The sequence below is a fragment of the Marmota monax genome, unplaced genomic scaffold (genome assembly GCF_021218885.2).
Source record: "Marmota monax isolate L192 unplaced genomic scaffold, Marmota_monax_Labrador192_F-V1.1 WCK01_AAM20220418_F8-fsc00004, whole genome shotgun sequence".
Lineage (NCBI taxonomy): Eukaryota > Metazoa > Chordata > Mammalia > Rodentia > Sciuridae > Marmota > Marmota monax.
The window spans coordinates 11,763,027-11,786,112 of record NW_026692881.1 but is presented as its reverse complement, the minus strand read 5'-3'; the positions used below and the strand labels follow the sequence as shown (position 1 = coordinate 11,786,112).

At 36.8% G+C, this 23,086-nt stretch overlaps 1 protein-coding gene across 3 annotated transcripts in view; it reads left to right on the top strand.

Moving 5' to 3' along the window:
* Window positions 1–23,086, top strand: part of LOC124096545 (cytochrome P450 2C18) — a 154,110-nt gene that overhangs the window by 1,752 nt on the left and 129,272 nt on the right. Inside the window, exons 2-5 of one of the 3 annotated variants that reach the window (XM_046450492.2) lie at window positions 6,775–6,937; window positions 7,100–7,249; window positions 16,079–16,239; window positions 19,531–19,707. In XM_046450492.2, coding sequence (XP_046306448.1) covers window positions 6,775–6,937; window positions 7,100–7,249; window positions 16,079–16,239; window positions 19,531–19,707 — 651 coding nt within the window. The remainder of the gene's footprint in view (window positions 1–6,774; window positions 6,938–7,099; window positions 7,250–16,078; window positions 16,240–19,530; window positions 19,708–23,086) is intronic. The other 2 variants (XM_046450495.2, XM_046450491.2) reach the window with 2 other exon arrangements.

Here is a 23,086-nt window from a genome sequence, read left to right as displayed (position 1 = left end):
ATAGACGAATGGATAAAAAAAATGTGGCATTTATACACAATGGAGAATTACTCTGCATTAAAAAATGACAAAATCATAGAATTTACAGGGAAATGGATGGCATTAGAGCAGATTATGCTAAGTGAAGCTAGCCAATCCCTAAAAAAACAAATGCCAAATGTCTTCTTTGATATAAGGAGAGTAACTAAGAACAGAGTAGGGTTGAAGAGCATGAGAAGAAGATTAACATTAAACAGGGATGAGAGGTGGGAGGGAAAGGGAGAGAGAAGGGAAATTGCATGGAAATGGAAGGAGACCCTCAGAGTTATCCAAAGTACATACAAGAGGAAGTGAGGGGAAAGGGAAAAATAATACAAGGGGGACAAATGAATGTCAGTAGAGGGGGCAGAGAGAGAAGAGGGGAGGGGAGGGGGGATAGTAGAGGATAAGAAAGGCAGCAGAACACAACAGACACTAGTATGGTAATATGTAAATCGATGGATGTGTAACTGATGTGATTCTGCAATCTGTATATGGGGTAAAAATGGGAGCTCATAACCCACTTGAATCAAAGTGTGAAATATGATATATCAAGAACTATGTAATGTTTTGAACAGCCAACAATAAAAAATTAAAAAAAAAAAAGAACATGTGTGGGGTGAAATTCGTTGTTACTGGGCTGAGTTGCATTTATTGTTTGGGATCAAGATGTCTACTAGGTGAACCTGAAGTGACCCACTCACTTTGCAAATCTCTTTAGAGGAAGCACTGAGCAAGAAATAGCACTATTGTTATCGACAGATGTACAGCCTTAGGGCAAATGTTCAGTATCTATTTTGACATTTGTAACACTTATTGCCACCTCTAGTTCTTTAAAAAAGTGACCTGATGCATGACTTGTAGGTATTTTTTTAGTTATCAAAGTTAAGTTTCTCTGAAGAAAGCTACCTCATGTTAAGAAATACCTATGAGATGGACTGTCAGTAAGATGGTGAAGTACAATATTCTTAATTTCCTTTTGCTCAAGAAAAACAATAAGAGAAATAACTAGAAATGAAAAACGTTCCAGGAGACTTAGGAGTCCATCACAGCAATACCATGGTGTAAAAGCTCAAAAATAACTTCTCCAATACTAGGAAGAACACTGCCATTTTATCAACAGTTTTCCATGTTCCAGCATGTTAAAAAGGATCTATCCACTGTGATCAAGGAGGATTCATCCCTGACATCCAAGGATGATTCAACATGCATAAATTAATAAATGTGATACATAATTTTAACAGAATGAAGGGCAAACATCACAGGCCTATTTCAATAGGTGCAAAAAAGCCTTTTACATATTCCATATTCTTTGATGATGATACTTTAAAAAACACATGGTACAGAAGGAATTTTTTACAGAACACTAATGGCCATGTGTGACTAGCCAATATCTAAAATCATGCTCCATAGCGAAAGTTGAAATGTATTCCTCCAAAATTAGGGAAAAGACAGGAATGCCCACATTTGTTCAGCAGAGAACTGAAAAAATAAGCAAGAAAGAGAAAAAATAAGCAAGAAATCACAAAGAAAGAAGCAAATTAGTCTCTGTTGTGGAAAACTCCAAACTTTATCTGAATACAATTAGAACAATAAATGAATTCTAAATAAGCAGGATACACAAATAACATATAAAATTCAGCAGCATTTTTAACAACAAAATGATAAAGATTCAAAGAAGTATTTCATTTACAACACCATGAGAAAGAATAAAATATTTAGTAATAAATTTAAACAAGGTGAAAAATAAAAATATATAAAATATTAATGAAAGAATTTGTAGAAGACAGAATTACATGAAAAAAATAATCCTTGTTCACATATTGGATGAATTATTATTGTAATTACTTGCGGTGATATACAGATTCAATGCAATCCCTATGAAAAATCCAATAGTATATTTCACAAAAATTTACCAAGTCTTAAAATTTGCATAGAACCTCACAAGATTCTGAATAACAAATGGTATCTTATGTAAGAAATCTGTGCTTCAATATATGTACATAGTTACAGTAAACAAAACATGGCAGTGTAGGCATAAAGAAGATACATACACCCATGGATTCCATGAAGAATCTAGGAAATACACCTATTAATTATACACAAAAGGGCCAGGGGGAAAGATAGTCTCTTTGCTGAATGACATTTGGAAAACTACATACACATGCAAAAAACAAACTAGACTCATTTCTAACATACCCACAAAAATCAATTCAAAATAGATTTAAGACAAATGGAAGACCTGAAACTATAAAATCACTAGAAGAAAACATGGAGAAGATGTTCCATAATCTTGATCTAGCAATGCTTTGTTTACAATCCCTTTTTAATTTACACATAAGAATCATGCATATTTATGAGCCACCATTTCATGTTTTTATATCTGTGTATCTTGTGTAATGTTCAAATTAACATAAAAATACCTATTGCCTGAAATATTTATCATTTATTAGTGATAAAAATACTTGAAGTTCTTTCTTCTAGCTGTTTCAAAATGAGCAGTACATTATCTATCATCACCCTACTGCACAACAAAATCCCAGGACTTATTTTTCCAATCTAAATCTGAGTACCCATGCATCAAATTTGCCTCATCCCTCCCTCTTAGGTCTAAACCCCACAGTATCTGGCATTCTTGTTTTTTTTTTTTCTTTTTTTAAAGTGTTATTTTAATATGGTTTTATTTTACCTTATTTTATTTTTTTTATTTTACACCAAAAGCACATGCAAAAATATAAATACAAAAGTGAAACTGAATCTTTCTGAAAACATTTCTGCATACCAAATGAAGCAATCTACAAAAAGAAAAGACCCTATAGAAGGGAGAATATAGCATCCAAATGTATAAGAAACTAAAAAATAAAAATCAAAACAAAATTAAACTAAAAGAAACTTCACAAATAACCTTAATAAAAATGGGCAAGATGGAAAACAAGTTAAACTGGAGGCCACATGCTAAATGAAACAGGCCAGATCCAGAGAGTAAAGGATCAAATGTTTTCTCTGATATGCAAAAGCTAAACAAAAATAATGGGCAAAAATTAAAAGGGTAGATTCCACAAAAATAGAAATTAGTGGAATAGAAAAAGGAATTGAAGGGAGAGAGAAAGGATGGCAAAAATGAAGAACTGTGCAATGAATTTGACAAAATTCACATATGAATATACTATACATATAAATATACTACAATGAATCTACTTTTGTGTGTATTCACAAGGCTCTAATTTGAAAAAAGCACTAAAAATGATAGAAGAAATATTAGTAGAGTAGAGGAAAGGTTTAAGGGTTAGGGACAAGGGAGGAAAAAGAGAAACAATATTATATTCCATGCTTGCAGAATTATATCAAAATGAGCACTAATACTTAAATTTTAAAAAGGGGCCACAGTAATGTTTATAACTAAAATCTACTAATAGAAAATGGATAAAGAATATAAATATATATTTTTCCAAAAAGCATTCAAATTGCCAATAGGATATGAAAAGATGTTCACATCACTTGTCATCAGGAAAATGCAATTCAAAACCACAATGTTATGGTTTAGAAGTGAAGCATTCCCTACAAGCTCACTTATGAGACCATGCAAGGTTTGGTTTAATTTTATTTTGCTACATAAGGATTTCCAGTTTTTCCAGCACCATTTGTTGAAGAAGCTATCTTTTCTCCAATGTGTGTTTTCGTCCCTTTGTCTAGTATGAGATAACTGTATTTATGTGGGTTTGTCTCTGTGTCTTCTATTGTGCACCCTTGGTCTACATGTCTGTTTTGGCTCCAATAACATGCTGTTTTTGTTACTATGGCTCTGTAGTATAGTTTAATGTCTGGTATTGTGATGTGTTCTGCTTCACCCTTCTTGCTAAAGATTGCGTTGGCTATTCTGAGTCTCTTATTTTTCCAAATGAATTTCATGATTGATTTTTTTACTTCTATGTGGTACACTGGGATTTTAATTGGTACTGCATTAATCTGTATAGCACTTTTGGTAGTAAAGCAATTTGGTAATATTAATTCTGCCTATTCAAGAGCATGGGAGATCTTTCTGTTTTCTAAGGTCTTCTTTGATTTCTTTCTTTAGTGTTCTGTATTTTTCCTTGTAGAGATCTTTCACCTCTTTTCTTAAATGGATTCCCAGTATTTTCTTATTTTTTGAGGCTAGTGTGAATGGGATGGTTTTTCTAATTTCTCTTTCAGAGGCTTTATCAGTGATATATAGAAATGCATTATACTTATGGGTATTGATTTTATATCCTGCTACTTTGCCAAATTCATTTATTAAATCTAGAACTTTTCTGGTGGATTTTTTTTTTTGGATCCTGTAAGTATAGAATCATGTCATTGGCAAATAGTGATAACTTGAGTTCTTCTTTTCCTATTTGAATCCCTTTAATTTCTTTTGTCTAATTGCTCTAGCTAAAGTTTCAAGGATTAAAAACAATATGAATAGATATTTTTCCAAAAATCATGCAAATTTTCAAGAGGATTTGAAAATATGCCCACATCACTTATCACCAGGAAAATGCAATTCAAAACCACAATGTTATGGTTTGGATGTGAAACATCCCTCACAAGCTTATGTGTGAGACAATGTAAGAAGGTTTGGAAAAGAAATAATTGGGTTATAGCCTTAAACTAATCAGTTAATTACTCCCTGATGAGAATAACTGAGTGGTAGCTGAAGGCTGGTGGGGTGTGGCTGGAGGAAGTGGTACATTGGGAGTATGAATGTAGGGTATATATTTGTATTTGGCAAGAGGAGATTCTCTCTCTCTCTCTCTCTCTCTCTCTCTCTCTCTCTCTCTCTCTCTCTCTCTCTCTCTCTCTCTCTCTCTCCGTCCTGATTACCATGTGAGCTGTTTCCCTCAGTGACACACTTCCACCATGATGCTCTGCTTCACCTTAGGCCCTAAGGAATGTGTGGGCCTTTTATGAACTAAGACCTCTGAAATTGTGAGCTCTCAAATAAAATATCTCCTCTATAGTTTTTCTGGTTGGGTCCTTTTAGTCCTATCAGTGAACAAGGTGAATAAAATATATTAGGAGATATCACCTCACACCTCAGCATTTGATCTACATGTTCAGAATTATTCAGACTGTTATTCAGTTTATTCTCATTATATTTATTGTGTCAAATGAATCTTCAAATATCGATCAAGTAAGCAAGGGTTAGCAAAGATGTAAAGAGGAAAATCTTGTGCAGCAGTGGTGGGAATATAAATTGATACAGCCATTACGGAAATGATTGTGTTTTCAGTTTCCTCAAAATATTGATAAATAGAGCTACCATTTGATCCAATAGCCCACTTCTTAATATATATGAAAAGAGATGAAATCAGTATTTTCAAAAGGCATTCACACTCCATAGTTATTACAGCATTATCTGCAATAGTTAAGAAATGACACCAACCTAAGCATCCACTAGTGGCTGAATGCATGAATCAAATGTATTTTTATATAAAATAGAATCTTATTAAGTCTTATAAAAGGATCACCTGTTAATTATCCCAACATGAAATGAGCCTAGAGGCCTTTATGATGAGGGAAGGAGCCACACAGAAAGTCCTTCACTATATGATCTCACTTATATGTGGAATCTTACAAAACAAAGCAAAAAGCCTCAAACTCATAGTGATAGAGACTAGGATGGTGGTTAATTGGGGGCTGGGAGGTGAGAGAAAATATGAGATGTTGGTCCAAGGGTGCAACATTCAGTTACAAGGTGAATAAGCATTGGAGACCTAAGACACAGCATACTGACTGCAGTAAATAATAATGCATGTTACACCTGAAACTAACTGACATGTTTTCACCCCATACACATGAAAATGCTAACACTGAGGTGATATATATATATATATATATATATATATATATATATATATATATATATATTAGATATAATCAATTTGCAATGTCTACATAAATCTAAATATAATTTTACACTCTAAATGTATACACTTTTTAATTTTCAATGTAACCTCAATAAAGCCATTAATGGAAAAAAAAAACCCTGTGGGCTGAGAACTAGCATAAGACAGTGAAGGAAAGAAAGAATTAATCAGGGTCCACTGGGTGTTAACAGAATCCTTGTGGGTTTTGCACAAAGCTTAAGTCTGTACCCCATGAATAGCTGCCAGGTGAGAGAAATTGTTCTTCCATGAGATGCTGCATGGCCTGGTGCTGCCTCCCTGGTATTCACTCTCTTGCTGTGTTAGTGATAGCTGTGGTTTCAACCTATGAGTCTTAAGATCATCTGGGGTCACTTTTAAAAATATAGACTTCCAGTTCTCATCATGAGTTTACTCAATCAAAATCTCAATGCCACAAGCCCTGCTAATCAGCTGGGTGTTAGTGCAAAGATGGATAAGCACTGGGGACTGATAAATTGTTATACTCCAGAAGTTGAAAAATAAATGTTCAGATTTGGTTCTTCTGTTTATTAGACATGGCACACCACAAATAAATTTATAACTCTTTTACTGCATTTCCTTTGCATGTAAAACAGAACAAATAAGTCCTCTAGATGCATTGATGTGAGGATTCACTATGGTGGCACATCGTAGAGCATCAATAAGTGACAGCTATGATTTCCATCACATTTGGGAACACAATTCAAAAATATTTGAAGATTCATCTGACACAATAAAATATAACAGATATAATGAGAATAAACCAAATAACAGTCTGAATCATTCTGAACATGAAGATCAAATGCTGATCTTCTTCAGCTAATATCTGCACTTTGTTTCTCTTTTCCAGTTGTCAAAAGCCTATGGCCCTGTGTTCACTGTATATTTGGGTTTGAGACCCACTGTGGTGTTGCATGGATATGAAGCTGTGAAGGAAGCCCTGATTGATCATGGGGAAGTATTTTCTGGAAGAGGCAGTTTCCCTGTGGTTGAGAGAGTTACTAAAGGACTTGGTAAGTGTGCATGCATGTGAGGTGGGTGAGCAATGGTCACGGGGAGGAGGAAAATATAAAAGAGAAAGCCAGGTTGAGCTTGACCATTTCTGTGGGTGCCATTTATCAACTTCCTCTACCTTGCCTGGGATATCCTCCTAGATTCTGCTCCCTTTCATTTAGGAATCCTTTTAACTACTGGAAACAGATGGAAAGTGATGAGGCGCTTCTCAGTCATGACTCTGAGGAATTTTGGGATGGGGAAGAGGAGCATTGAAGACCGAGTTCAAGAGGAAGCCCGTTGCCTTGTGGAGGAGTTGAGGAAAACCAAGTGTGAGTGATTCGTTATATCACAGTCTCTTTTGCTTTCTGACTTCACTCATGGTTTCTTCCAAGGCCAGTACCTAGTAATTATACTAATCTCTGGTTTTACATTTATTGGCATATCTCCTGAAAATAAGGAAAATAATAGGAAAATAAGGAAAATAATAATAAGACACAGAGACAAGATATAGAGGCAGGTAAAAATGGCTGTTTGTCCAAGCGACCACATTTATTTATACCAATAGGTTACATTAGGTCATTAGTACCACAACTACATTATTGTTTAGTGTATCAGTAAGGTTGCTTATACTGCAGTTACATTCTACAGTCATAATATGTAATGTCAGAAGATTTGTGAAACTCTCAAGAAAAATCCATTTTCTGAAGTTACTGTTAGGCAGGCCAATCCAGGAGCACCCTTAGCTTGGTGAAACATTGTAGTTTTCTAGCAAGCAGATTCCTTTATTCCCAGAAGTTATGTGCCAAAGATCAAGGTTGAGGCTGATAAGACTCTAGCACAGAGCCCTTTCAAGTAGGGCATTGCTATAGCAGCTAGACACTGCATATGTATACAGTTATTTTACTAGTTCCTAGGAGAAACTGTAGGGCATTCTAAGGGTGGGAAACAGAGTACCTGTTACCCTCTGGGTGTTTGCTCACCAGGGAAATGCTTCTCTGTACATTTCCACAGCCAGAATCCCTACAGAAAGTCTCAATAATTATGATTACACTAAATACTTACCTCTCCTGTCTTTTTTACTGACCCAAGTGTTTTTCACGGTGTCTCTGATTTTCAGCTTGGATTCAGATTGTTCTGTTTTTAAATTTGTCTTTCAAATTAACAAAAAAGAAAGAAAGAAAGAAAGAAAGAAAAAGAACAAGAAAGAAAGAAAGAAAGACCAAAAATCAGACTTTACCAGTGAATAACATACAAAAGAAATTCCCAGTTTTCCCTAATTACCCTCCAACTCTATAACTGAAAGAAACCTTTGTTCTGAAAGCTTTTGAACCCTGGAACATTTACAGAGCCTGATGGAGGAGTAGATAACCTGAAAGTTTTGCTCTTACCCAATGCTCTATGCTTTCTTTGCATTATTATTTTTATTTGTTTATTTAAAATTATTCTATTGTATTTATAATGAACATATAATCAGTCCATATTAATGAAAGCCACTATGGTATTCTGACATATGTATGAACATATACTGTTTAAATTCCATCCTCTCCATCACTCTGCCCTACTCACCACCAGCACACACTCTTTCCCATCTCCAGTAATCACTCTTTTACTTTCAGGGTCATATTTATTTTAGCTTTCACACATGAGAGAGACCATGAAATACTTGACTTTCTGTTTCTGACCTCTTACTTAACATAAAGTCCCCCAGTTCTCTCTTCTTTGCTGCAAATGACAAGATTTATTTCTTCTTTATGACTGAATACAAATACATTGTGTATGTAACAGAGCATATGTAGTCACTATTCTGTTGATAAGCACTTAATTTAATATGATATCTAAATAATTATGAATAGTGTTATAGTTTTCCTGAACATGCAGCAATGTATGTTGTGTCTTTTTTTTTAATTTTTTATTGTTGGTTGTTCAAAACATTACATAGTTCTTGATATATCATATTTCACACTTTGATTCAAGTGGGTTATGAGGTCCCATTTTTACCCCATATACAGATTACATAATCACATCAGTTACACATCCATTGATTTACATATTGCCATACTAGTGTCTGTTATGTTCTGCTGCCTTTCCTATCCTCTACTATCCCCCCTCCCCTCCCCTCTTCTCTCTCTTCCCCCTCTACTGACATTCATTTGTCCCCCTTGTATTATTTTTCCCTTTCCCCTCACTTCCTCTTGTATGTACTTTGGATAACTCTGAGGGTCTCCTTCCATTTCCATGCAATTTCCCTTCTCTCTCCCTTTCCCTCCCACCTCTCATCCCTGTTTAATGTTAATCTTCTTCTCATGCTCTTCAACCCTACTCTGTTCTTAGTTACTCTCCTTATATCAAAGAAGACATTTGGCATTTGTTTTTTAGGGATTGGCTAGCTTCACTTAGCATAATCTGCTCTAATGCCATCCATTTCCCTGTAAATTCTATGATTTTGTCATTTTTTAATGCAGAGTAATTCTCCATTGTGTATAAATGCCACATTTTTTTATCCATTCATCTATTGAAGGGCATCTAGTTTGGTTCCACAGTCTTGCTATTGTGAATTGTGCTGCTATGAACATCGATGTAGCAGTGTCCCTGTAGCATGCTCTTTTTAGGTCTTTAGGGAATAGACCGAGAAGGGGAATAGCTGGGTCAAATGGTGGCTCCATTCCCAGCTTTCCAAGAAATCTCCATACTGCTTTCCAAATTGGCTGCACCAATTTGCAGTCCCACCAGCAATGTACATGTGTACCCTTTTCCCCACATCCTCGCCAGCACTTGTTGTTGTTTGACTTCATAATGGCTGCCAATCTAACTGGAGTGAGATGGTATCTTAGGGTGGTTTTGATTTGCATTTCTCTGACAGCTAGAGATGGTGAGCATTTTTTCATGTACTTGTTGATTGATTGTATGTCCTCCTCTGAGAAGTGTCTGTTCAGGTCCTTGGCCCATTTGTTGATTGGGTTGTTTGTTCTCTTATTGTCTAATTTTTTGAGTTCTTTGTATACTCTGGATATTAGGGCTCTATCTGAAGTGTGAGGAGTAAAGATTTGTTCCCAGGATGTAGGCTCCCTATTTACCTCTCTTATTGTTTCTTTTGCTGAGAAAAAACTTTTTAGTTTGAGTAAGTCCCATTTGTTGATTCTAGTTATTAACTTTTGTGCTATGGGTGTCCTACTGAGGAATTTGGAGCCCGACCCCACAGTATGTAGATCCTAGCCAACTTTTTCTTCTATCAGATGGCGTGTCTCTGATTTGATATCAAGCTCCTTGATCCATTTTGAATTAACTTTTGTGCATGGCTACAGAAAGGGATTCAGTTTCATTTTGTTGCATATGGATTTCCAGTTTTCCCAGCACCATTTGTTGTAGATGCTATCCTTCCTCCATTGCATGCTTTTAGCCCCTTTATCAAATATAAGATAGTTGTAGTTTTGTGGATTGGTTTCTGTGTCCTCTATTCTGTACCATTGGTCCACCCGCCTGTTTTGGTACCAGTACCATGCTGTTTTTGTTACTATTGCTCTGTAGTATAGTTTGAAGTCTGGTATCGCTATACCGCCTGATTCACACTTCCTGCTTAGCATTGTTTTTGCTATTCTGGGTCTTTTATTTTTCCATATGAATTTCATGATTGCTTTCTCTATTTCTACAAGAAATGCCGTTGGGATTTTGATTGGCATTGCATTAAACCTATAGAGAACTTTTGGTAATATCGCCATTTTGATGATGTTAGTTCTGCCTATCCATGAACAGGGTATATTTTTCCATCTTCTAAGATCTTCTTCTATTTCTGTCTTTAGGGTTCTGTAGTTTTCATTGTATAAGTCTTTCACCTCTTTTGTTAGGTTGATTCCCAAGTATTTTACTTTTTTTGAAGATATTGTGAATGGAGTGGTTGTCCTCATTTCCATTTCAGAGGATTTGTCGCTGATATACAGGAATGCCTTTGATTTATGCGTGTTGATTTTATATCCTGCCACTTTGCTGAATTCATTTATTAGCTCTAATAGTTTCTTTGTAGAGCCTTTTGGGTCTGCTAGGTATAGAATCATGTCACCTGAAAATAGTGATAATTTAAGTTCTTCTTTTCCTATTTTTATGCCTTTAATTTCTTTAGTCTGTCTAATTGCTCTGGCCAGTGTTTCGAGAACTGTGTTGAAGTCTCCCATGATTACTGTATGGTGGTCTCTTAGACTCTTGAACTTGAGAAGAGTTTGTTTGATGAACATAGCTGCACCATTGTTTGGGGCATATATATTTATGATTGTTATGTCTTGTTGGTGTATGGTTCCCTTAAGCAGTATGTAGTGTCCCTCTTTATCCCTTTTGATTAACTTTGGCTTGAAATCTATTTTATTTGATATGAGTATGGACACTCCTGCTTGTTTCCGAAGTCCATATGAGTGATATGATTTTTCCCAACCTTTCACCTTCAGCCTAATTATGTCTTTTCCTATCAAATGTGTCTCCTGTAGGCAGCATATTGTTGGGTCTTGTTTTGTGATCCATTCTACTAGCCTGTGTCTCTTAATTGGTGAGTTTAAGCCATTAACATTTAGGGTTATTATTGAGATATGGGTTGTTCTTCCAGCCATATTTGTTCATTTATGTTACTAAACATGGTTTGTTTTCCTCTTTGATTATTTTTCCCCCCTTTACTGTCATACCTCCCACTGTTGGTTTTCATTGTTATTTTCCATTTCCTCTTCCTGTAATGTTTTGCCAAGGATGTTTTGAAGAGATGGTTTTCTAGCTGCAAATTCTTTTAACTTTTGTTTATCGTGGAAGGTTTTAATTTCATCTTCCATCCTGAAGCTTAATTTCACTGGATACACAATTCTTGGTTGGAACCCATTTTCTTTCAGTGTTTGAAATATGTTATTCCAGGATCTTCTAGCTTTCAGAGTCTGTGTTGAAAGATCAGCCGTTATCCTGATTGGCTTACCCCTAAATGTGATCTGCTTCCTTTCTCTTGTAGCTTTTAAAATTCTCTCCTTATTCTGTATGTTGGGCATCTTCATTATAATGTGTCTAGGTGTGGGTCTCTATGATTTTGCACATTCTGCGTCCTGTCGGCTTCTAGGATTTGGGATTCTGTCTCGTTCTTCAAGTCTGGGAAGTTTTCTCGTATTATTTCATTGAATAGATTGCTCATTCCTTTGGTTTGAAACTCTGTCCCTTCCTGTATCCCAATGACTCTTATATTTGGTCTCTTGATGTTATCCCATATTTCTTGGATGTTCTGCTCATGGTTTCTTAACAGTCTTGCTGAGCTGTCTATGTTCTTTTCAAGTTGAAATACTTTATCTTCATGGTCTGATGTTCTATCTTCTAAGTGTTCTACTCTGCTGGTAGTATTCTCAATTGAGTTTTTAAGTTGGTTTATTGCTTCCTGCATTTCTAGGATTTCTGTTTGTTTGTTTTTTATAACCTCTATCTCCCTGTATAGTTGATCCTTTGCTTCTTGGATTTGTTTATGTAATTCATTGTTGAAGTGATCTTTCATTGTCTGATTTTGCTGTCTGATGTCTTCCTTGAGACTCCAGATCATCTGAAGCATGTATATCCTGAATTCTTTATCTGACATTCCATCTGCTGCAGCTATTACCTCTTCTAACGTTGAGTTGACCTGCATTGCTTGTGGTCCTTTCTTTCCTTGTCTCTTCATACTGTTCGTGTTCCTTTCTACTTGGTGAATCTGTTGTGCTATGGAATTTTCCCCCTATATATTTATATTGGTCTTGTATAGTTGCAAAGTCTCCCTCGCAGGCGCGGGGGGCGGCTCTGCCCCTCCTCCAATTGGGGCAATGTGCCTACCACACCGGCAGGCCGCTGGGCCTGCTCTGCTGGTCGGTAGCAGGTCCACCTACCTTGCAGGTGCGGGCAGCGGCTCTGTCTCTCTGTGGGCCGCTAGGCTTGTTCTGTCGGTGGTTGCAGTTCTGCCTACTTTGCAGGCGCATGCAGCGGCACTGCCCCTCTGCAGGCCTCTGGGGCTGTTCTGCCAGTGGGTCGCAGGTCCGCCTACCTTGCAGGTGCGGGGGGGGTGCGGCCCTACCCTTCCTCAGGCCACTGGGCCTGTTCTGTCTGTCGGTTGCAGGTCTGGCCTGTTCTAGTGGTGGTCACAGTTCCGTTTACCTTGCAGGCGCGGGGGGAGGGGGCGGCTCTGCCTCTCAGCAGGCCGCTGCGCCTGTTCTGCCGGTGGGTCTCAGGCCCACCTACCTTGCAGGAGTGGTTGGCAGCTCTGCCCCTCCGCGGGCCACTGGGCCTTTTCTGTCGGTGGTCACGGTTCCGCCTACCTGGCAGGCGCGGGGGGTGGGGGGCGGCTCTGCCCCTCAGCAGGCCGCTGGGCCTGTTCTGTGGGTGGTCACAGTTCCGTCTACCTTGCCGGCGCAGGGGGAGGGGGCGGCTCTGCCTCTCAGCAAGCCACTGCCCCTCTTCTGCCGGTTGGTCGCAGGCCCGCCTACCTTACAGGAGTGATTGGAAGCTCTGCCCCTCCGCGGGCCACTGGGCCTTTTCTGTCGGTGGTCACAGTTCCGCCTACCTGGCAGGCGCAGGGGGTGGGGGGTGGGGGGCGGCTCTGCCCCTCAGCAGGCTGCTGGGCCTGCTCTGTGGGTGGTCACAGTTCCCTCTACCTTACCAGCGCAGGGGGAGGGGGCGGCTCTGCCTCTCAGCAGGCCGCTGCTCCTCTTCTGCCGGTGGGTCTCAGGCCCGCCTACCTTGCAGGAGTGATTGGAAGCTCTGCCCCTCCGCGGGCCACTGGGCCTTTTCTCGTATGTTGTGTCTTGATTTCATTTCTTTCATCTATGTACCAGAAGCAGGAAAAAAGTATGAGGAAACTCCATACAGTGTTTTTATAATGGCTATCCTAATGTACATTCCCACCAACAGGTATAATGTGTTCTTTTTCTGCACACCTCTCCAACGTTTGTTATTGGTTGTTGTGGTGGTAGTGGTGGTAATTTGTGTTTCTGATTTTAATTTTCATGTTTTGATGATTGCCATTCTAACCAGGGTAAAATGATATCTCTTGGTAGTTTTGATTTGCATTTGCCTGGTGGCTTAATATTATTGAGCATTTTTAAAATGTATTTATTATTCAGTTGTATTTCTTCTATTGAAAGTGCCTACTAAGATTATTTATCCATTTTTCTTTAAACATTCTTTTTAGTTGTTGATAGACCTTTATTTCATTTATTTATATGTGATGCTAATAGTTGAGCCCAGGGCCTCATGCATGCCAGGCAAGGGTGGTACTGCTGAGCCCCAGCCCCAGCCCCAGCCCTATTTGCCCATTTTTAATTATATTACTTGGGGTTTCTTTGTTTGTTTTCTTATGTATTGTCAGTTTTAATCCTTTGTGAGATGAATAATTGACAAATATTATCTCCCATTCTGTAGGATGTCTCCTCAGTCTATTGACTGTTGTGTAGGAACTTTTCAGTTTGATGTATTCTACTTGCCTATTTTTGCTTTTAGGATCATATACAAAATAATCATAACTTGTATCCATGTTGAGGTGTTTCCACTATGTTATATTTTCTTCCAGTTTGTTTAGGGTTTCAGGTCTTTCAGTAGAGTCTCTGAGTCATTTTGAGCTGAATTTTGTACAGGTGAGTGAGAAGGATCAAGTGGAAATCTTGTGCATGCTACATTTATTGGAAAGGCTCTCCTTTGTCCAGTATAAGTTTTGGTAACTTTGTGGAAAATCAGTTGATTGTAGATACCTGTTTTTCCCGATATGGATCTCCATTCTATTTCATTATTCTATTTGCCTGTTTTTTATTCTTATGGTGGTTCTTTAGCATGACTTGAAGCCAGGCATTGTCCTGTCTCTAGTGTTGCTCCTTTGCTCAGAATTGTCTTGACTGTTTGGGTTCTTTTGTGCTTCCACATGGATTTTAGGATTTTTTTTTTCTAGTTCTGTGAAAAATGTCTTTGGTATTATCATGGAAATTGAATTGAGCCAGAAAACTGATTTGGATAGTATGATTTTTTAATAATATTAATTCTCCAGTTTTTGAACATTGGGCATTTATTCATTTGTGTGTTTATTAATTTCTTTCATCAGTTTTTTTTTTTTTTTGTAAAGTCCATTGTAGAGGTTTTTCACTTCCTTGGTTAACTTTTTTTTATAAAGTAAACAAATCTATAATTTTGGATTTGGATAGTTTTAAAAAAAATGAAATTTATTGATCAACTAATTGTAATTTCCTTTTAGAGAGTCCCATGAAATGAACATTTTTCTACTTTAATTTTTACTACTTTTAATTTCTTTGCTCATAAAATGACAGAATTGAGTAATATGATTGGCCAGTATTAAAATTAACTAAACTATATGGTTCTATTGGTGATTGTGATTCAGAGAAATTATCCAAAGATCACAAGAGGCAGGATTGCCAAAGAGATTAGATTTTGAGGCAATTGAAAATGATGCACTCTATTTCATAAGGTGGGGAAAATTCCCTCTTTTTTTTCCCTCTCTGTCTTTCAAATGAAGAAAGAAACTCATTCCACTTTATGAATTTAACTTCTGTGTTACCTTGAATTTACTTTAATATAAAAATTTCTCATTTTATTTTCATTGTTTATGTATATTTGCCTTTTTTCCTTAGAAAACTTGTATATTTTCTGCTTGTATTCATTTGTTCCACAAATATACAAAATTGTACATAGTTACTCTCTGTTTAGTCTTTACCTCTGCTGGTTTTACACATAAATCTTTCAATGGTGTATACACACACATACACACACACACACACCACATATGTGAATGTCCCTAATTCTTTTCCTTTCTACATAATTCCTAATTTTCTACTGGTTTAATGGCAAATATGATTCTGCATTGAAATTGAATTAACAGAGGTTTTTAAAGTGATCTTTTAAAATGTTTTCCAAAATACGTGTTTCTTTGGATTGGAATAGCTTAAAAACACAGTGGATTTGAATGGAGCATTAGGAAAACCATTATCAAATTGGCTAGAAGGTAAAATTCAATTCAAGATTATAGCAAAATTGATAATGAGTTTTAGCATGCTGAATATTTTCATATCAAGGGAATTTCTAGGTAGATATTGCTTAGAGTTTCTACAATTACCTTTCCCAGTTATCTCAAAGAGAAATACATTTTTTAATGTTAATTTTTAATGTTTCCACTTCTTTAGCCTCACCCTGTGATCCCACTTTTCTCCTGAGCTGTGCTCCCTGCAATATGATCTTCTCCATTATCTTCCATAATCGTTTTCATTATAAAGATCAGCATTTTCTAAACCTAATGCGGAAATTAAATGAAAATGTGGCTATTCTGAGCTCCCCATGGATCCAGGTGAGACAATATCCTACCCCTTCTTCCTGAGAAAACATATATGTTCTTTACTTTGACAAGTCAAAACTTCTAGTGGTTCAAGCAGAAGTGAGTCTAGACACCACAGTCTTAACCCAGAGTTTGGTGTCATGTAGTGAGCATCAGGAAAATATGACTGAGTCCTTCACTTTATGCACAGGAGAATGAATGTCCACATGTAGAGATGACATGCAAACCTATTGGCTTTCTGGCCAGTGCTTTTGCTAATACCCCATAAAGCCTAATATTTATAAAGTACTTTGGTGACTACAATTGAGGAAGGTCACGGCACTCAGTAGACACCCAGACCTCTGTGGAGAACTTATCATTCACAAGGGCGGCACTCCAATCACCACTTAGAAATGTCATCACGTTCCTTGGCACAAATACAGTTATTTGATTCTTGACAAAGGATCCAAAACATATGTTGGAGAAAAGATAGCCTTTTTAACAAATGGTGCTGGGGAAACTGGAAATTCATATGTGACAGAATTAAATTGAACCCCTATCTCTCACCCAGCAAAAATCTCAACTCAAAGTGGATCAAGGACCTAGATATTAAACCAGACCCCTGTACCTACTAGAAAAAAAAAGTAGGCCCAGTTATATCATGTTGGCTTATGAACTAATGTCTTCAGCAAAACTCCTAAAGCATAATATATAAAACCTAGAATCAATAAATGGGATGGTATCAAACTAAAAACTTCTTCACAGCAAAGGAAACAATCAAGAATGTGAGAGAGTCCTTACAGAATGGGAGAAAATCTTTGCTACCTGCACATCAGAGCATTAATGCCAGGATATACAAAGAACTCAAAAAACGTAACACCAAATTATCAAATAACCCAATAAATAAGTGGGCAAAGGAACTAAACAGACACTATTCCAAGGAAGAAGAATGAATGCTCAACAAATATATGAAAACATGTTCAACATCTCTAGCAATTAGAGAAATGCAGAGTAAAACTACACTGAGATTTCATCTTACTCTAGTTAGAATGGCAATTATCAAGAATATACATACCAATAAATGTTGGTGAATATGTGAGGAAAAGGGTACACTGATACTTTGTTGGAGGGACTGCAAATTGTTGCCACCACTCAGAAAAGCAGTATAGAGATTCCTCAGAAAACTAGGAATGGAACAGCCATTTTACCCAGTTTTCCTATTCCTCCATATATATAAATGATTTGATATCAGCACACTATAGTAATACAGCTACAAAAATGGTCATTGAAGCACAATTCACAATAAAAAAAACTGAGCTACAGAGCCAACCTAGCTACCCTTCAACAGATGAATGGATAAAAAAAATGTGGTATATATACACAGTGGATATTACTCAGCCACACAGAAGAATGACTTTATGGCATTTGCCAGTAAATGGATGGATCTGGACACTATCATGCTAAGTGAAATAAGTCAGTCCCAGAAAACCAAAGGTCAAATGTTTTCTTTGATATGTAAAAGCTAATCCAAAATAAAGTGAGTCAAATAAAAGAAAAAGAACAGGAAAACAATTAGTGGAGTAGATGAAGGATAATGAAGGAAAGGGAGGAGTAAATGGATAGTTAAAGACAATGGAATGAATCTTTTCTAATATTCCTATGTACACATAAAGATATACCACAGTGAATCTCATCATTATATAAATACACAAGACAATAATCTAAAAAAAATACCTGTAAGTAAATAGCAGACAGGTCAGAATAGTAGTGGGAAGGGAATAGTGGTGGGATGAAGGGAGGAAGAGGAGAAGTACTGAGAACTGGATTAGATTAAATTATATTCCATGCTGTTATAATTCTGTCAAAATGAATTCTATTATCATGTATACCTAAAAACAACAATAAAAAATGAACTGTAGATATGCACACACATACACACAAAAGAAATTCCTTCATTTAGGATATTAAGGAGGTGAAATGGGAGCATAGATATTTCATGGAAACAACTGGGTAGAAGTTTTAGATGCTTGTTTTAGTCATCTTTATCATATCTGTGACTAAAAGACCTGAAAAGAACAATGGAGAGGTCAGAAAATTTCTTGGAGCTCACAATTTTAAAGGTCTCAATCTATAGATGTTTGGCTCCATGCTTTGGGGCCTGAGGTGAGCACCACATAATAGCAGAAAGGTGTGGTAGGTAAATTAGCAAAGGGCATTGGTCCAGTAAGCAAAGGGACCCCACTCACCATGAACAAAATATGCAAAGACACACCTGCCAGTGGTCCACCCCCTCCAGCCACAACCTGCCTAAAGTTACCACCAGCTTAATCCCGGTAAATGGATTAATGCACTGACTAAGTTAAGGCTCTCATTACTCAATTATTTCATTTCTAAACTCTCTTGTATTTTCTCACACATGATATCATGGGGGACACCCCTCATCTAAACCATAACAACACTTCAGATGGCATCTGACCTGACAAGGTAATAGGGTTAAGTTAATGAAATGATGGCATTGCCGAGTGCATAGCCCTCAACAAACATTTTTACCTTATGCTTAGCTGGCAGGTTCTGTATTCTTCATAAAAGTTAATTGTGAGATCTTCGGAATTCTACTAACTACTCTTGTGCGTGGTTACTTCATCCATAGCATGCCCAGCTGCGTTTCACAGTATTTTCAAAACCTTCTGCATTCTCTAGTATTTACTCCATTTCTGAGGTTGCTTCATATAAGGAAAAGCAGAGAGCAGCATTGTACTCTCTTTTTTGTTTTTAGGGTTTTTTATTAGTTCTTTTTAGTTATATATAACAAAAAGATTCCTTTTGACATAATTATAGAATGATGGAAAAATTTGTTCTAATTCAGTCCCCACCACTTCCTCTGAGCCTCCCCCTGTTGGCTTCTCTCTACTGAGCATAATTCATAATCACCAAGCATTGTACTCTTTCCCTGATTACCGAAACTCCCTGAAATTCTATTCTCATCTACCAAGCATCAATCATGGTAATTCACATCAAGCTATATTTCCAGATTGTACAGAAAGATTAGATTGAAAGTGGAGAGAACTTATATAAACTTATTTTTATATCTAAAGATGATGGATGAATATAGAAAAGGTTATCATTTCTGATCCCCTGGTCATAGTTGTGCCCCTTAAATCTTTCTTTAAGCTTGGGTATTAGTATATATATACAGTGAAAACTTCTCCCTTAAGGTGGAAACCATTTTTTTTAATTGTTAAAGTTATAGTTTCTAAGATGGACTAGTCATAATATTCATCTTTTTCTTATCTGTTTCTAATAAAAAATATTTTTATTTTGTAGGTCTGCAACACTTTTCCTGCTCTCATTGATTATTTTCCAGGGAGCCATAAAACATTCCTTAAGAATGCTTATGACATAAAACAGTATTTTTTGGAGAAAATAAAAGAACACCAAGAATCTCTAGATATGAACAATCCTCGGGACTTCATTGACTATTTCCTGATTAAAATGGAAGAGGTAGAATGTGAACAACAGCTCATATATCTGATTGCTTCTACATTTTGTGTCTAATTGATTAATCTATGGTTACTGGGGCTAGTTCAGTGGTCAGGCAAGACATTCTTGACAAGCACTTTAAGCATATCTTGTTTTTATAGATATGCATCATAGAAGAATTAAAAATAAATTGTTAAATAGCTAGAATACATGAAACCTGTTCGATACTAATAATCTACCTGATGAAAGACAAAATCCACACCTCAGGTGAAAAGAAAATAATTATAGACAAGCTAGAAAATATAAAATTGGCACCACAAAATGTGAATTGAAATAATTGTTCCTTACTCAGTTTTGGGGAGAATGAAAAAGCCTATGTAATGGCTCCTTAGTGATCCAGATAAAGTGACCAAAACATACAAAGGTGGTTTTTGTAGGACAGGATCCCTGTTGCCCATTCTAAGGTCAACTAGATGCAACAGGGAATGTAATCCAGTATCCTCACAGCTGCCTGCAGTGGGTGCTGCTCTATGGGGAAGAGTAGCTGGTTTGTGAGACACTGAGATTTATAAGAAATTTTCTTAATCAAATATTTCCCTTGATAACATAGTTTTAAGCTCGGTTCCAGAGTTTCAAAACAGTTGCTTCAGACAGTTCATACTAAGTCGGTAGTTGCTTTTCTGGAAGGACTGATACCTGGACCGTCCTATTCTACCATCTTTGAGTCATTACTTCTGTATGGTCATGTTTTTTAAAAGTTTTTATTTACACATTAGAATTATCTGTAAGGATGGGATGTATTGTGATATAGTCATACATGTACATAGCACAAATTTATCAGTTTCTTTCCCATATACTTCCCATTTCCTTTCTTTTCTCCCTCCCCCATTCCCTTTACCTACTGTCTTTGTCTTTTTTCCATTTTGACAATGTCCTTTTACGTTTCCCTTTCTCTCTAGCTACCACATATGAGAGAAAACATGTGACCCTTGACTTTTTGAGTCTGGTTTTTCACACTTAGCATTGTGTTCTCTAGTTCTATCTGTTTCTTTGAAAATGACATTTTATTCTCTAAGATTCAGTGGAACTTCGTTGTGTATACATACCACATGATCTTTATCCATCCATCTGTTGATGGATACATAGGTGCGTTTTTAAACATTTATTTTTTTCCATTTATTTTTATTGCTGGATTACAGTTGTAAATTGTGGTAGGATTTGTTGTTACATATTTATACAGGCACCCAATATAACAATGTCATTCAGCCAAAATCATTTTTCAGTATTTCCCCTTTCTGTTACCTCCTCACTTCCCCTGAACCCTTTCTTCTACTTTACTGATTTTCCATTGATTTTCATGAGTTTTTCCCCAACTGTTTTCCTTATTTAATTCCTTAGGATAATTACTGAGGAGTTGTATAGCTGGGTCATATTGTGGTTCCAGTCCTAGTATTTGAGGAACCTTCATAACGATTTCCATAGTGGCTGTGCTAATTTATCCCAGCAACAGTGTAAAAGTATTTTTTCCCATCTGTGTCATCTGTGGCATTTATTATTGTTTGTGTTTTTGAGGATTGCCATTCTAATTGGGGTGAGGTTAAATATCAGTGTCTGAAATTTGAATTTCCTTAATTGCTAAAATGCTGTTTTTTCTTATACTTGACCATTTGTATTTCTTCTTTTGAGAAGTGTGTCTTTAGTTAATTTGTGCACTTAGTAGTTAGGGTTACTTGTGTATTTTGGTGTTAAGTTTTTTGAGTTATTTATGTATTATGGATTTTTTAAGAGAGAGAGAATTTTTTTAATATTTATTTTTCAGTGTTTGGTGGACACAGCATCTTTATTTTATTTATTTTTTATGTTGTGCTGAGGATCTAACCCAGCGCCCAGCGCATGCCAGGCGAGCTCATTACTGCTTGAGCCACATCCCGAGCCCCTATATTATGCATATTAATCCTCTGCAGGAAGAGTAGCTGGCAATTTTTTTCTCCCATTCTGTAGGTTGTCTTCACATTCTTATTTATTTCCTTTCTTATGTTTAAGAAAAATAAAAAGGAGACATAGAGACAAGATGCAGAGTCAGGAAAAGAAGTGGCTGCTCGTCCAAGTGGCCACGTTTATGGTACTAATACATCAGATCATTAGTACCATAACTTCACCCCTCTGGCCTTGCAGATTGCAGTCCACATGGACTTTCTCTTGGTTTGTCTCTGCTCAACTCTTATGGATTTCTTTGGCAGATATAATGTTATTAAAACTTCTTAAACTCAGGGCTTTCCACTCTAGTTTCAGCTTCCTGCTCACATCATGCATTGCCCTATCAGGGGCTCTCTGCACAGAAATCTGACCCTGCTCCAATTTGCTTGGTCTCCCAGATCATCCTTTGAAATCTTGGTGGAATCCTTCATGACCCCCTAATTCCAGCATCTTGCATTAATGCAATACTAGCACCACATGTTTGACACCAAGATTTGTCACCATCTGGAGCAACAGCCAAGCCTCCAGGGACCATAGCTATGAAGGTCTCTCTATCTGCATCATCCTGCACATTGAAATATCTTCCTAGCTCCTTGTACAAGTAGGGTATTCCCAAGGTTTCTTCTCAAAGGAATTTTTACTTTGACACCTTAAGACTGAGATGGGTGTGGTCTTCCCAATTCCTGAGAGGCTCTCAAGCCATCTTTCCTATTGTCCCTTTTTAAACTACTTAGCATCCTTTTACTAGCTATAATCTTTTTAACAACCACAAATTCTGTAGCCCCAGTTTTACATGGACTTTTCTGCTAACCTACAATTTTTCAAATCTTTCTGCTTTTATTTCTTCTTCTGATTATCACAGTACACTTGACTAAAAGTCACTAGCAATATCCATGACCCAGTCTGAATGCTGTACAGCCTTAAAATTTCTTCTGCCTGATTAATTAGTTTAGCACTATTACATTCATCCTCACAGAAAGGCTAAGGACCTGGGCAAAATGTAGACAATTTCTTTTCTGGAACATAACATGAACATGAAAGCATTTCAGGACCTGGCAATCAGGAAGCAGAGAGCTCTACGCACCAAGGACAAAATATAAACCCAAAGGCACACCCTAATGAACCTTCTTCCAGCTATCTATAATTTCTGCTCATCTGGAAAGTTTTTTATTGATTTTTAATTCTGAAGATAGTTTTGCCTGATATAGTAATTTTGATTGGTAATCATTTTTTTTTAAAGGCTGGGAATTCATCATTCCATTTCCTCCCATCTTTTACTTTCTCAGCTAAGAAATCAGAAGTAATTCTGCCTTGATTACCTCTAATGTGACATGATATTATCTCTTGAGGCTTTTAAAAATTGTTTTTTATGTTTCTTAGGGGTTTAAGTTTGATGAGTCCGGCAGAGGTTCTTATTTTATCT